The 16,405-nt window shown below is 40.8% G+C and overlaps 1 protein-coding gene across 21 annotated transcripts in view; it reads right to left on the bottom strand.

Moving 5' to 3' along the window:
• Positions 1-16,405, bottom strand: part of Nrg1 (neuregulin 1) — a 1,053,401-nt gene that overhangs the window by 9,286 nt on the left and 1,027,710 nt on the right. For 6 of the 21 annotated variants that reach the window (NM_001271129.3, NM_031588.3, NM_001271121.2 and 3 more), the window contains 4 exon segments: positions 2,654-2,857; positions 3,594-3,724; positions 5,898-6,024; positions 7,539-7,641. In NM_001271129.3, coding sequence (NP_001258058.1) covers positions 2,654-2,857; positions 3,594-3,724; positions 5,898-6,024; positions 7,539-7,641 — 565 coding nt within the window. 21 annotated transcript variants of the gene reach the window in all.

The raw sequence follows: 16,405 nt of genomic DNA, 5'->3' as shown, positions 1-16,405 counted from the left end.
TGAGCACAGAATAGCCCGCATGAGTGTGGGGGATTAAGAGGGCATGAAACAGGGAGGGGGTAGGGGCGGAGTTCACCATGGGACATAGTCAGAGAACAGTCATCATGGAGTACTTAAGTGTTACACTAGCAAATTCAGCACCCTTGGGTCCTATCATTAAAAAGCCAAGAGTTTCCTTCTACAAATCATGCAAAGATTGACTAAACCATCTAGCTCATTAAAGCTTGTGACAGTTTCAGTCTCGTCACGAATTGAAATTAAATCAAAGTATGTGAGCCAAGACAAGGGGGCTCCAAGAACATCTCAGCTTATAAAGACCAAGACTTGGGGACGTAGAAGGGAAAGAAGTATTCTTAAATACTATACCTTCCTAAAGGCCAAGGGGTCTTAGAGAATGAAGCCCAAATGGGTAATGGAAGAGGGTCTAAGATGAGTTGCTGACAGCTGGATCTGCATGCATTTGGATCTGTAAGCCTTGTTTCTCCTTAGCTCAGCTATAAGGTTATGTCTTATGAAAAAAAAAGAGCATAGTAACTTAAAAATCACAGCGTAATACATTTGTGTGCTTTTAAGTTGAATTTTTCATGAAATGCTACTCGTTAACATTCGATTTGCAACTGTCCATTTCAGGGTGTAATACATCAGAGGGCAAGCCTGAGAGGAACCATAATTTGGTTTCATGTCACCGCCATGGACACTAACTCCAATGTCCCGTGTATTTACTCATCCAAATCCCAACACTGCATCAGCTTTGGGTTTCCTCCCGTAAGTAACTTGCAAAGATCTTCCCAAGGGGCCTGGCAAGCTTCTGTGTATGCACAAGGGTTAGGTGTACCATGGTATCTCATGCCATTGCTATGTTGGATGATGCCACTATCATAGTCCAGACACTGTGTGCCTGTTTTGCAGTACTGTGCCTTTCCTAGAGCAGGAAGTCATGTCCTCTGGGCTGAGTCTGAGTCCTAGTCCTCCTCTTTTGGATAACGATGCTCGCAGTGCACAACACTGGGTGACTCTTCCTAACACTGACATTCACAGTCTAATTTGGTGTGATCTGTGATGACACAGGATACTGCTCTCTGAACTCAAGCTAATGGGAAGAGGAAGCCTATTTATTAATTCTCTCACTTTGTCATGACTCATGGTGATATGGAAGTGAGGCCTGACTATGTTTAAAATGGGAGAAAGTGTCTCAGAATTTGAAACATTTGGGGGCCCTAAGCCTGCAGACATCTTTTGAGGGTACCTAAATTAGGCCTTCTGAGAAACGCTAGTCACAGTTCAACCAACACATACAAGTGATTCATCTTTTTCTCCCCAAGATCTTTCGGTTTAAGACTGTTTTGACATTCTAGATGGTGTCTAGGTCATGCCTGGATACCTCCTTTAACAGACAGAACCCTCAAAACCAAGCCACGGTAATGAAAAGAAATGTTACCCTACCTTGTCTGCATGTTTAAAGGGGGCTGAAGGGTAATAGACAGACTTCAATATACAAAAATATAATCATACAAGGTTATGCTCTAAGCCATTTTTAGATCATCCTCTTCCACAGATGCGTTAAAAAGAGACTACTAAATTCATAAGTTCTATCCTGTTCTAAGACTGCTCTGGGGACACGGTGGACAGCAGGCTCTTTGACCTGAAGGTCCCCAGTGGATTCCTGGCCACACTTTCAGGTCCATCAGTGAGAAGTTCTTTGAAATCACCTCCACCCATGAAACTATAAAAGCACATGTGGACCTGACATCATATTGACCCTTTAGTCAGTGGAAAGAGACTAAACTGAAATAACAATGAGGAAATAAGTGAACTGGACTGGAAGATCAATAGGTAACAGCCCGCAGATGGGCTAAATAGTCATCGGGCTCTGACTTTCATTTAGCATAGGTGAAAAGGGCTAAACAGAATGTCCACGTTCAATATCGCTCCTTAGTACTTTCTCCAGTTTACTCTCCTCCGTCCTCTAGTTTACCTCTGCCATTACTTCTCCAACCCAAACTGGACTTCCCTCCAAAAGAAACACAAACATTCTGGAATTGATGGTAACATCGGAGGCAATATCTGCTTTGAAAATCACCCACGAAGGCTGCCAGGCACATCACACAACAACTTTATTTACCCATGACTTCTGGGGATGTCGTAAATGGATACAGTGTGGTGGAACCCGAGGAGGCATTCCGCCATGACCATCAGCCGTGTCCCAGCCCTCGACTTGATTTAACTGAGGCTAGAGGCTGGGTACTTAGAGCATGAGGAGAGGAGGGCAGAACAACCATCGAGGTAGAGAATGGACAACTGGCTGATCGGGATTAGATGGGGGTCCTTAAAATGGTGCACCTGACGAAAGGAAGACCCCAGTGAGTCTGACCTTAGGGTCAGGTCTGAGAACTCCAAGTCGGCTGGGCCTTCCACATTACATTACTCCTGCTCTTTAGGAGTTGGTTGCCTGTCAGCCACTGGGACGCGGGGAGAAGCTCAGGAGAAAGGAGTTCAGACAAATAAGAGGTTGACTTCATCAACTAGGAGTGTCAGGGAATTGATGACGCCCCTTATGAAAGGATGAGTTTCCTTAGGAGAGACTGCAGGTGCTCATGGGATTCTCTCACTGAATGAGGTTCTCCTCCACGATAGCTTTACCCTTCCATTTTACCTTTCGCTATGAGGAGAGTCTCTGTAGGAGTCAGGGGTTTCTCTGGCATGCCTGAGGAAGCTGTTATCACGAGGGCCTCCCAGGCCATGAAGACGTCCTCGTGGGCCCCCGGCGGGACTGCTGTGCCTGCTGTTCTCTACCGAAGACATCATGATTACGGAGTTGCTTTCTGAAATGATGCTCTCCGTGTGCCCATTACTCCAGCTGGGGAGAAAAGAAACGTTAAGAGACAGTGAGACAGATTGGCTTATGCGGAAAATGGCAAGGAACGAAAAGTCATTCTGGCAAATATTTCAGGTGATTGATACATCTGTGGCCCAGAAATGATACAAAGATCTTTACTGTAAAGAGAATCTTGATTCGTATTGGACTTGTGAACATGTAGTTCATTAGTGCAGTTGCACGGTGCTTGAGTGGCTTGGGTTAAGCAAAGGCATTGCGGTGTGCAATATGTCTGGAAGTCTGCTGCTGTACTTGGTAGAGTGATCAGAGACAGCATGGCTTCCCAGCCAGGGTATCCAAGAACTGAGCGCTTACCTACGTAGGCATTTCCAGGGGGTGGTACTTAGGGCATTCTAAGCTTTAGAAACAAATTTCTAAGTATCACACAGAATCTAGACAGACTTTTTTCCCCTGCCATGAGCAGCAATTCAATGAGTAGCCAGGTACAAATCAAGGCTACTTCTAGACCAAGGGATAGCAATGCTACGAGGTAATAACTATTAACCACTTTTTTTATTGTTTCTAATGGAAGCATTAGGCTTAGCAAGGCAAAAGCAGTTTATATCCAAAATCTATTAGCATTCACGCTCAGTCAATTTTCCTGCTTTTATAATGTCTCCTTTGCTTTTTGTTAGGAATGGACAGAAAATGGTAATGAACAAAATAAATTCTCTTAGGACATTTTTTTCCTTCTGAGATTTTTTTTCCCCCTTCATACCTGTGACTAGGAGTCTGGGTGACAGTCGTGGAGTGATGGGCTGTGGAAGTGTAATGACTGGTGGAAAAGGAAGTCTCCACTTCTCTCTCAACAATATGCTCACTGGAGATGACGTTTTTAGATACGTATTGCTGGATAAACAAAGAGACGGAACTTGAAAGTTCATGTAAGTCAAAACGCAAGTACACTAATTAGCTCGCACACATGTGCTCAGGTTGTCTCTCACAGCTGGCCAGAGACCTTTTCTGGCCACTCTGGCTTTGAGGTTAGATCCATGAACAAATTCCTTGCTGGATGTTTGCACAAGACACGTTCTAAAATCACAACTTCAGTTCTCTCTGTTCCAACTGATAACAGAAATGTCCCAAACATTCTGTCCAGTATTATTTTTGTCTGCATTCCTTCAAGTCAAGAAAACTAACTGATATCTGGTGTGTGTGTGTGTGTGTGTGTGTGTGTGTTTGTCATGTACAGAGAGTCTGATTTATTTCAAATTTCATGTCACTAGAAAAATGTGAACTCTGGTATTTTAAATGTCATAATGCCCATTCTGGCCCTACCGATACTGCTGAAGATTTTAAGTTGCTCAGTGCTATGTCAAAGACTTAAAATATTTTCCAGGTTTGAACAAAGCCTGTGCTATATCCAGGGCTTTATATTTAGTAATTTTTACTTTCATCAGCATAACTCAGTAACTATTTACGACATGCTAACAGTGAGATGCTGGTGTTTAAAGGTTCCTTTTAAATTATTTGCAGGTAACGTTTGTATTTCTAAAAATCTGAGTGAAATAAATTAAATCGTGAGAAAAGGAATAGACAGATATGAGTAGGGTAGAGTTCTTTAGAGTCACTGAGATGTGGACTCTAAAGAACCTGGTTGTTATGGAAGGACCTACACATACAAGTCGAACTTTATAGGCTGGCTCTTTTTGTTTGTGGAAATACTTTCCCTTCCTGGGGACAACTGCTACATCACTGTTGCTTTGGTATCCATTCTACCCTTGCCTTCTGGAAGTGCTTTGAACCCAGTGGACCTAATGAAAATGTTATCTAACAATTATTAAGAACTCCCCTTAAGTGCGGTGGGCTAGGTGTTTTGGTTTAGTGAGGTTTGCATTATTTTTAGGCTGAATATAATTATGAAATAACATTTAAAGGAGTTATTTGTGCTCTAATTTCAATCTAGTCATGGTCCTGTTGCTAATATATATTATACTGTACATAATAATATCACATTACATATAATATATATATATATAACATATATAAGATGTACTAAATATTATAGCTATGTTGGCAATGAATGCATTTATTGATCTTGCAAAACATTCTAATGAATGAATCCCATTATTGACAGGGAAACAAAAGATCCCTAGTAGCCCTTTGCGCCAACACTCTCCAAACGTCTATGTTATGAGACTTGGGAGTACAGTAGTAACCACAGCTCCTGCCATGAATCAATGACCTATTTTCACCACCCAAGAGCTTCTCTTACAGGACAGAAAACGGTATTACAAGTTGCAAGCTTTGACTATTAAGCAAGCTACACATTCCAAGGGAAAGAGTGGGGATTGTGCTGGGACATGAAAGTCAAAACTTCGAACTACGAGGTCTGGGAAGAGCACTGGGCCTGATCTCTTAATATGGGAAAGAACTCAATGCTGGTATGCACACGGTGTCAGGGCACAGGACATCTAGTAGAATTTAGAAGCTATTTGCATGGTACAATAAAAACAAAATATGTGAATGACTGAGGGTGCACTTGACATGGAGGCCATGGCATCACATAGAAGGAGCCAGGTAATATTCAAGTATTATACTCTTCAAGCTTTGCTCCAAGTTTCCCACTTTTTCACGTTCCAAATTCTTCATAGAAATCAATCACATGTCCCCAGAAGGGACCCTAATAAAAATATTTCAAAGAGCCCTTTGCTTGGTTCGCTATGAGTCACTGATAAACTGGAGTAGCCTTCATTCCCAAGTGACTAGAACTAAACATTCCTTCCGACTCTGAGTTTATTATTTATGACTTAAGCTGTTTTCTCATCTTCCTAGGCATTCCTGCAGGACAAACCAAGCATCATCCCAATGTCTTAAGGGCCTCAGTGTAAGGGACCATGTGCTGATAACCGGATCCATTGTAAAACAGCTTTCACTGTTTTCTCCTGGCCAACCCTTGGGTTTCTGGAAGGCCGTTGTGCTAAGTGGCAGCAGGTAAGGAGCCTAAGATTAGAAAAAAACAACTCTAGTGTGCCTTCACGAAAACACACGCTTGGTCTTCTCAGTGGGTCAGTCAACATACATTCACCAGCTGCACGTTCTCTGGCGGTGGGTTTGGGTGGTGAGGCCCATTCGCTATGTTCACCAGGTTGCTCCGTTCTGACCGAAGACTCTGCCGAAGCCGATCATGAAGCTTCTGCCGCTGCTTCCTGGAGATGAAAAAGGAGCATGTGTTTGTCCCTCGCTCTCTTTTTTTCTTTTCTACAGCCAAATCTTTATTCTGTGAATGCTAACGAGTAACTCGAGACACTCAATAGGCGATGATCATGAGCGAAGTGAGGTATGTGACATTGTCTCATAATTCTGCCTCAGAATTAGCAGTACCACACATCCTGAGAAGGAAGGTTTTGATGGTTAGATGGGATTCTTACAGAAATGTAGCTAATTGTACTGAAGAAGAAGAAGAAGAAGAAGAAGAAGAAGAAGAAGAAGAAGAAGAAGAAGAAGAAGAAGAAGAAGAAGAAGAAGAAGAAGAAGAAGAAGAAGAAAAGAGGAGAAAAAAAAACCCAAATGCATTAGTATTTTGCTAAACTCTCAACCATCTTTGTCTAAGTCACATAGATAGTCATTGTTTGGTCTTACACACTTTGTACTGTGGGATCAACGAGGCTGATTCTGTTTATAAACTTTCCTATGGATTGCTTAAGAAAATTAATTTAACTTTTCATTTGTATATCTTATACAGTTACTGTGTGTGCATACCACATGCTTATCTATGGGACTTTGGGTATAGTTTGCCATTATATTTTGGCATAATTGTAGCAAGACTCTAACTTGCAATGCTTTTTGTAAAAAAAAGGTGGTAAATATTAAAATTTGTATCTAAGAAGACTTATGATGCTAATTCAATGAGAATCTGTCTCACTCAGTCTTCAGAGCATTTATATATATATAATTTATTTATAATATTTTTTAATTCATGCTGTAGATTTTGTGACAAAAAGATTGCATGTTACTTCTGTTTTCTAGAGCAACATTCAGATCAAGACATTCCTGTGATTAGTTTTAACCTGAAAATATGTCATCAGGCCACAGCCAAATAACATTCCATTAGCTGGGCGTTACATTTAGACTTGAAGAAATCCTAAGCAGAGAGAGGGGCTCATCAGTGAGCCAAGGTGTGTGCTAGCGTGAACACCAGTACAAGGTAAGCATGATGACTATATATCTTTAAGATTTTCTTTTTAACTTTTTTCCCCAAACAAATTTGGCTCTCTTCTCCTTCCACAAAAATTCTTTTATACACATTTATGGAGCATTTATGTTGGAAATTGAATAGAATGAAGACATAATCATATTAACACTCAATAAAAAATAAATCCGCCTCCCAAACCCTGCATCTTGTGTACCATAAAGTGCTTCTTTTGTTTCATAAGTTTGTGGGCCCCCTAGTTCCACGGTTTGGCATTTATGCTCTAAGTAGGAAGTGCTTGTGTGGGTTGCTGATCCTATACAGGCCTTTATCCATGGACAAAGCCAGAGTAGCTGAGAAATTTGTCTAGTTTCACAAAACAGGCAAAGGTCCACAAAGTCTATCTCAGTGGGGAACATAAGGATGTAAGTTTCCCCCCAAGCCTTGGGCATGGGATCTGTCATTACAAAGCCCTGCGTGCCTAAGATGCGTCTACATTAAGGGGACTAGACAGACGAGGTGAAGGTTTACTTGGTTTTGCAGTAGGCCACCACACACATGATGCCGACCACCAGCAGGGCGATACAGATGCCAGTAATTGTCAGCACCCTCTTCTGGTAGAGTTCCTCCGCTTCTGGAAAGGGGTGAGAGTAGAAGTCATTGACGTCAACTACCATCACCAGGACTTACAACCAAACAGTTGGCATGCTTAATGACGTTACCCATGTCCACAAGACAATTAACACTTGACAATTGTTCACATTTACACTCATGTCTAAAATACAATATGTTCTTTGCTGTACTTTAAGCATAAACAGCAAGCTAGCTGTGGCATTGAAAATGAAAATATTATATTTTATGATTCCTCTAATTGCCAGCTATTATATATTTATAAGATCACATGAGAAAAATCATAGACATTCATTACAAAATAACTGATTAAAATTATATAGATATTATTCTATTTATTGAATATCCTATACAAAATCTCTTGCAAAGACAACAGGAATCAATATTGATAAAAAAGACCTAAGACTGGCTCTGGGGAGACCCTCCATTCTCCCATCCTCCGTTCGCTACCCACCACCCCAACTGTCTTCCTGCTTCCCTTAAGTTTTAAGTTATCACTTTATATCCAGTGGTCTTTACAAAGAGACATGTCTACACTTAATAAAATTTAATTCAAATGTATTTGCGAATATGAACTTGGCTTGTAGTTTGTAAGTTAAGGCAACAGCCTTACAGTTTAGAGTAGATGAACTAGAAGAACAGGTACCCTGTGGGGGAACAGGGTGCTGTTCCAAAAAAATCCCAACATGGTGGGTAGGGCACTCTTGGGCCACAGAATGGATTTGTTCTTTGGAGGAAAATGCTTATTATGCTGTTATTTAAAGTCAGAGAACCAATTTGTATTAAGTCCACCATTAACATAAATGATATATACTTTGGACTAGATTGCACAGTTCCACATCAGGCAGCTTGAATATTCTAAGGAGTGAGTGTTGTATTCTGAGCTCTCAACTAGAGGCACCACTCTACTCCAGATGAGGTAAGTCTGTAGTGTGTGGAAACTTTTCCAGTTAAAAATTAGTGTCTCTGAGGATGGCTTCGTTGATTTTTTTTGGGGGGGGGGTTTCTTTTTTCCGGAGCTGGGGACCGAACCCAGGGCCTTGCGCTTCCTAGGCAAGCGCTCTGCCACTGAGCTAAATCCCCAACCCCTCATTGATTTTATATACAGGTGAGTCAGGCTGTTAACAAAATTTTCAGACTCAGTGGGGGAGGCTGATCTCTTAGCAACTGAGCTTCTAATAATCTAATTTTATGTATTAGAAGATCTTTACATGTTTGCCCGGTGCACACTGGAACTGGCTTGTTTGCCATTAAAATTAATAACCTGGGCAAGTACTGGAGAGTAAAGTACAAATGGATCGTCCCTATCTGAGCATCAACAAGAAATACAGAAAGAGGATTTCCATTATGTGTTCAGCCTTGGAAATTATATCATTCTCCCCACTGAGAGAGGGCAGAGTCACAGGAAGTTTTCTTAAACACGAATAAGTGACTTTTAATCTCTATCAATTAGAGGATCTTATCATGGAAGAAAACATTTCCTACAAGCCGAGTCCATGGTAATCAAGTCCCAGTTAACAGGTCAAGAACATTGTCAAATCAAATTAATAGAGCACTCATTATTAAGAGGAGAATGGAAGTCAGTAGGTAGAAGACTACGACACTGGAAAGATTATACAAAAACAAACAGAAAGGGTTGGAGGTGGAGAGGAAAAACAAATCAAGTGGATAGGCAGACTGAAAGAATGACGGAGAGGGAGAAAAAGTCAGGTACAAGGGAAAAGGAAGGTTAGAAGTTAGGGAGGCACCTGGAGTCCCTGGCACAGCATGCCTGATATTAAGGGAGAAAAAAAAAATAAAGGAATGAAAACCAGAGGGAGGAGATGCTTGGGGTGGGGCGGGAGGAGGAAAAAGTGAGTACAAAGTGGGAAGGGGTATTCCATACAGCATAACTCCTAACCTGGGCTAGCCGTGACAGGGAAGCCATGATTAGAAAAGCAAAGCAGTTGGTGCATTGCGGTGCCACAGTATGCAGGAGACATTCGGTTGGTGCCGTGGAGTTGCTGTGTTTGTGTGTGTGCTGTACAAGTCTAACAATGACACAAGTGTGAGGGCTTAGGTGTTAATTACTTGTATCTACTGCACACCCCTAGACAACCAATGACCCTGTAGCCTTCCTCCCTAGGATCCTAAATAGTGTTTAGCGTGTCTGTCTAAGCAGCACAACCATATCTCCGTGGTCTTCCTTCCAGGGACTCCTTCACATAAGCACAAGTTGGTTAGGAAGTGGAGCATTAGCATTGCCATCGAGAAATGGCAGGCCCTGCCTTCCCCTTTTGGCTGAAGTACTTCTTTAAAGCCAGTGAGGCCTGGTGTACTTGTGTAGAACATATGAGAACCTGGCTTTGGTTTCACAAATGGATGAGGGGAGAAGGAAATCGGGGATGGGGGAGGAAAGCCCTTGGCTGCAGCTATTCTCTGTTCTTTCTAATACTCTTTGACAAGCTAGGAAATAAACAGGGTGCATACAGAAGGGCTGAAAGGAGCATTGGGGTCATCATGGGTTGCTCCCCCAAACTCTCAGGGATTCCTGTAACGAGCTCTGTTTAGGTCCTTGTTAACTAGGGAAGGACAGAGTTGGGTTTGTGGACCACTAGCATCCAGTGATTAGCAAAATTCTTATTACTTGTCAGCAAAACAATCATTTCAGGGATGAGAGAGCTCAGTAAAGGACAAAGGAACTAAAAAGAAGCAGCTTAAGATAGGGATCTCGAACACAGGATTCAATTCTGTCTTCACATCAGTACTGACTACAATTTTCTCACCTAAATTTCTTGGTATTTTTTTTTTCTTCAGGATTTTGCTCCATCCACAATATGAGTGTTTAAAGGAAAATAAAACCTGTTGCTTTAGCCTATTGCTCTTCTCATTATTTTTATTCCTATCATTTTTTTTCTTGCACGACTGTATCCACAAGGCAAGAGCAAATCCGAGCTAGTACTCAAAATCATCCCAAAGGTCTGGCCTGTCTCTAGGAGTGGAAATGCTCCAAGTCTCTCTGGTTTGGCTGGATGGACCATGGTGAGTCACATCAAACACATTTTCATTCTAATGTGTCTAGGAGAAAAGACAGACCCATTCTTGCTCTCCTATTTTTAAATGACCCTTAGGGTCAGGAGTTATTTCAGGATGTAATGGCCTGGCCTTACACTCTTTGAAGCCTTTAGGGATATGTGGGTTAACAGCACACTGCCCTTATGAACTGTGAGAAGAGCTAAGGAACAGTTTCATAGCATAACTATTTGACTTCACTGTTCAGAAATCAAAATGGTAAAGTCTATAGTCAGAGTGTAAAACTCTGAGTGAGAAACTTCTGCTAGGGAGAGAGGTAGTTCTGAGGGTTTGACTTTTGATTTCCTGCAGGAAAGATCAGTTCTGTGAGATTTCTGACAGAGGGATGTTTCCTATGAGAAGTGAAGAATGCATGAGACCCTGGTGTGTGGTGTGTGTGTGTGTGTGTGTGTGTGTGTGTGTGTGTGTGTGTGTGAATGCAAAACGAAAAGCCCATTCACATACATTTGAGCTTCTTAAAAAGTTATGCGATAGTTTTCTTCTTAAATTTTTGTTTTCTTGGAGTGAGGGCATTGAGCTTGTCTCCGTACCTCAGAGAGCTGCCTATGGGTTCCTGTGTCATCAACGGTGTTTCTGGGCAGATATGGTGTCAGCCAAAAGGGGAGAGCAGCCATGGGACACACTTGCTTCATGTCACCATGCACCAAACAGTTCGTTAATCAGGACAAGGTGTCATTGACACAAGACCCTGTTCTCGTTCGTCACACAGCTTTCCCAAAGAGCCCGGAGACCAGGAAGGTTGCAGTTTCCTGTTCCTTCTGAGATTGACCCCTTGTCTATTTTTTTCTTTTATTCTTCTCTTTTTCTTCTTTCCTTTCCTCTCCTTTCTCCCTTCCTTCATTTATTGTTCTGTCTGTCTGTCTGTCTGTCTGTCTGTCTGTTGTCTGCTTGTCTCTCTCTCTTCCTTCCTTCCTACCTTTCATTCATGAAGAGTCATTTGGAACTTGCCTATACTTCATCTGCCTTTGAGATCTTTGGACAGTTACAGTGTGAAGTTTTCTACATGATGACTTGTCTGGGTCACCTTAACCTTAGTGATGTAATTCCAGCAGCCCGGGAATGTCCACCGGAAACAGCATCGTCTGCTCTCCATTTCCTTGCTTCTAAACAAACCAAGTGGACTCGAGTCACACTTGAGCGTCTTCAAAAGAAATTTCGCTGATTCAACTCCGTGCATATCAGACTACAGCAAGGTAAGACATTTTTATACTGCCAATGTTAAATAGGTGATTTTTGTGTTATATGTGAAACTTGCATCTGTTTATTTATTTCTTATGTGGGTGTTCTTAAACCTTTTTTGTCCTCTGGCCTCTCTGTTTGAGTTCTCCTGTAGCCTATGCACCACTCCAACTTATGTGGTTACCCAGCTCTTACGTAACAGCATGGTCCAATCAATGAGTCACACAATGGGGGGATCTACTACAAGTTGCAGCAGGAGGGAGATTTTAATCTCTAAGTGAAAGTAGGCTTGGAAATTAAAAAAAAAAAAAACTGCTGCACTCCGTAACATTTTCATACACTAGTCATAGATTAAAGGCAGAGAAACCCATGTTATAGCTGTATGATCCCTTCTAAAGAAAAAGGAAATTAGTTAGGAACTGAAAAGGAAGAGTAGGAAGGGCAGAAGAGTTCAGTTCAGAGGCTCTACATTCTGCAGGCTAAAAGGAATGATGATTGGTCCATACCCATAAATTCAATCCCAAGATGCTCTGCCAATGCAGAAAGTTGACAAGGGGGAGAAAAAAAAGAAAGAAAGGAAAAAAGTTTCAGAAAAGAGCAACACAGCGCACTCCAAAACAAATTACACCTGACTATGACAGCTCTCTGGGCGTGCACACGGAACAGGAAAGGCTGCAGGTGTTAGGGAAGCATGCTCAGGAACACCCGAGCCCACCAGTGAAGTGTGAAAGCATCAGCCCAGGGGCTTTAGAAACCATCGAAAGCTTCTACTGAGGGAGGTTAGGTGCTGAACCATCCTTGACTCCTCCTTTGAGAATAGACTTTTTTTTTTTATTACCAGGAAAAGCATCGCTGAGGTGATTTGTTTTGAAATGAAGTTCTAAGAAGGCTTCTAGTTGTTGTTGTTTGTTTATTTGTTTAAACTAAAGGGGCTCCACTGGCAGGGATGAGTATAGGAGCCAAAAAAAAGTAATTCAGTTTAAACTTTTTATCCCATTGGAGTTACTTTTCCTTGCTGGTAGGTAGTTATACTTTAGTAGGTTTCTTTTTTAAATTGTACCTCTGTTACTTAACTTCCTACTACAATCAATACATACATTGTCCATTTCATTCACAGAAAGCAGCAGCAAAAGCTTCTACCCGAAAAGATGAGAAAGAAAGAAAATACGAGAATTGGATAACTGGTGATTGTTTCCCATTTTTGTTAATATAAGTTTTGTGTCATATTGGGTAACTTAAAACCTCAGGTATTTTTTTTTTAGGCTGCAAAAAAATAAAACAAAATTAAGTATGCGGAGATAAGGTTTCTGGGGTCTTTAACTTGAATTTGCTGCTTTTTCAAACTATTAGTTAGAGGCAGTTAGATCAGCTCTCCCCAGTTCTGAGCTCCAGTGGGTACAGGTGCCAAGAGAACCTCACACCACCCAGGGGAGGGGAGTGAAGAGCCCATGCCCAGCCTTTCCCCAGCTCTCTACAAAACCTTGTACAGGTTAAAATGGGGAAATGAGGGACTGGGAGAGAGGGAAAGGAAAGAAATCTCCAGGAAGAATATTTTTCCTATTTTTGCAACAAAAATTTTGACTATCAAGTTTTATCATGTAGAATCATAGACTTCTCTGAGTACTACATGGAGAAGGTAAAGGGAGGGAGAGATCAGAAACTGATGTGTTTCCCTCTCTTAACGGATTGGGGAGATAAGGCAATCCGCTAATATAATGAGATAGTTCTTAAGCTTGCTGAATGTGGTGGAGGAATGTGGCTTTTACAAAAACATGTCAGGGCACGGAGAAAGTAGCCCAGAGAGATGAAGAGTTCATCCTGGTTCAGATCCTGCCTCTCCTGCTTACCTCTTTAGTAACTTTCGTCAGGTTTGCTTATCTCGTATGGGCCAAATTTATGGCATACATGCTCACTGGTGACCCTGTGGAACGAACTACTGTGACCAACAGTGGAGGACCTAGAATTCTAAGAAACAGACACATCTGGAGATGTGTCGTGGGACAGTCAGTGCATTCAGGGTTACCTTTAGAATAACTGTATGCAGGGGAATTCTGAATGCTCCTAGGAGCTATCAAAACAATAGGCTTGAAGACTTCATAGCCACTTCAAGAAAGGATGCTTCCCAGATAAAAAATTATATCTTGAAGATGGGAAGCATGACCTATAAAGACTTTCGATTTGGGTCTAGTGTAGTCCCACAAGTAACCTGAATTTTTCATGAATTAAGAACCAGAAGCCTTAGGGTTAATTCAGTTGTACAATATGTTCATAATAATATGAATCTATTCAAATACAAATGAATTACTCTCGCCTCTGTGCAATTTCTCAGACTGACATTTTTTTTCCCATTTGCTTTTTCACATAAACTTTGGAGCATCAATGTGAAAAAAAATTTAGTTTCTAAGGAAATCGATAATAAATTTCCTTACTCGATTCTTTCACAAGGCTATGATCCAATTTTCTTTCTAGAGGCTTCTCTGTTTCTTGCCTTTTCCTCCTAGAAGTCACTAATAATTTAAGGGTTAAAAATCAAGACATATCTATAAAAAAAAAATCCTTTCCAAAGAATTATTCCATGCCTATGTTAACACGTCTAATGACTTGCATTAGTTGCATAGAAAGCTTGGTTAAGTCTTCAATAAAATTAGTAGCATGCCCATGCATACATATTATTGCATTTACAGTTTTATAGGTAAGCCTGGGAGTCTAACGATAATTTCATTTCAAGGGAAGTCATTCATATCAGGCAGCTCCAATTTTGAATAATTCAATGGGAAATTGGTACTTAAAATGGGAATCTCTTTTGGCTGTGAGCCCTAACAAGGAAACAAGCAGAGGACACATGCATCAGTCATTCTAGACCCAGAGCAAATCTGTTCTCATTTATGTTGTCATTGATAGTTCCAGCTCCCTCCCTTTACATCTAACAAAAGAAGCAGAAGATGCAAACTTTTACATTATGGGAGGAAATTCTATCTAACGGCTCTACTTAGTCTACTGCTGATGTTAGCCCATTGATGGAACACATCGTTCTATTGAACTTCCGGCTAGCCACGACGTTCTTTAAATTCAATTAATAATTCACAGACACAAAGGTTACTGTAAACAATCGGGTTTCCTTTTCTACATGGGATTTCCTGCCAGGACCATGGCAATATAAAAAATTAATTTAAATCCGAGAGTCTCCAGAAACTATTAAGTATTGACTCGCTAGTCCTTTGTGTGTGGATTTTATAATTACTTGACGAAAACTGATTAAGCTGGAGGTTAATTTAAAACTTCGGCTGCATTAGAGAGAAGAGCAATAAAATAACTTTCTTTCACCAAATTTATACAGTCACTGCTATTATGGTTTCTGTTGAAATTTCACAGCATTCGGGATGTTATTCTTCCCCATCTTTGGGCTGGTTTATGTGAATAATCTCAAAGACACGCAGTTTTCATTCTCTGTTTCTCTGGGTTTTCTAAAGAGTTTTCCTAATGCCAGTTCTAAAAGGGATGAATTTAGTGTCGTGACTCTAATTTCGGACTTACCTTTACAAATGTAGATGCTTTTTTTCCCCCATACTTGTCATTGCTACTGAATTCTTTGAAATGTAATAAGACTTTTGGTTTATTCCCCAGTTTCCATGTGAAGAACACACACAACATGTACATACACGCACACACACACACACACACAAATATCTCACACTCAGAATTTATGACGATTCTGTCATCTGTGGAGTGTTCTTTATTCTAATGTTAGCAAGATACGTGTTTGATAAGTACACTATCTTAACAGGCTCTTAAAACATTTAGAAAGCAATAAAAATCACCTGTATGGTAATAAACTATGACTCAAAAGGCCAGTTTGATGGATTTTAAGGATGCAGCTCAAGCTCTAAGTGTTCACTTTTAAAACAATCAATAGTGTGAGCTGTTCTATATTTAGATCCTGTGATTTGCTGACATACTTGCCCCATGTTACCTCAAGGTACTGAAGGCGTGAATGTATTTTCTCTTTTCTTCCACTAAGCCTACCCATTGAGTGTGGGCTCCTCATACATACACACACACACACACACACACACACACACACACACACACACACACACACCCCACCATAGGCTACTGATCACAGTATCACACAAACTTACTAACTAGAAATTGCACTATAATGGGTCAGATTTATGGCTGACTAAAGTGAATGACATTTTCCTAGGAAATACTATATGTTAGATTACAAGGCAAATGGCTGTCATAAGCCACACCACTTTCTTTCATAATTGAAATCAGTGTTTATAGGTCAGTCAATGTGCTATAGAACATGGTGATATTAATATTTAATCTTAATAATGTAAGTTATGTTTTAAAGACTTTGAAGTATATATGCTCTTTGGAAGGTTACTCTTCAGCTGTAAATATGGGTTGGTGAGTTTTTAATCTTCGTTTGAGGAGGAGTCTATCTTCTTAAAATTTCTGCTCTGTTCTCTAAGACACTGTGTCTATAAACAAACAATTAAAATTTTCAGTGA

This window comes from Rattus norvegicus, chromosome 16 (assembly GCF_036323735.1).
Source record: "Rattus norvegicus strain BN/NHsdMcwi chromosome 16, GRCr8, whole genome shotgun sequence".
Classification (NCBI taxonomy): Eukaryota; Metazoa; Chordata; class Mammalia; order Rodentia; family Muridae; genus Rattus; species Rattus norvegicus.
This window is presented reverse-complemented; position numbering and strand designations above follow the sequence as displayed.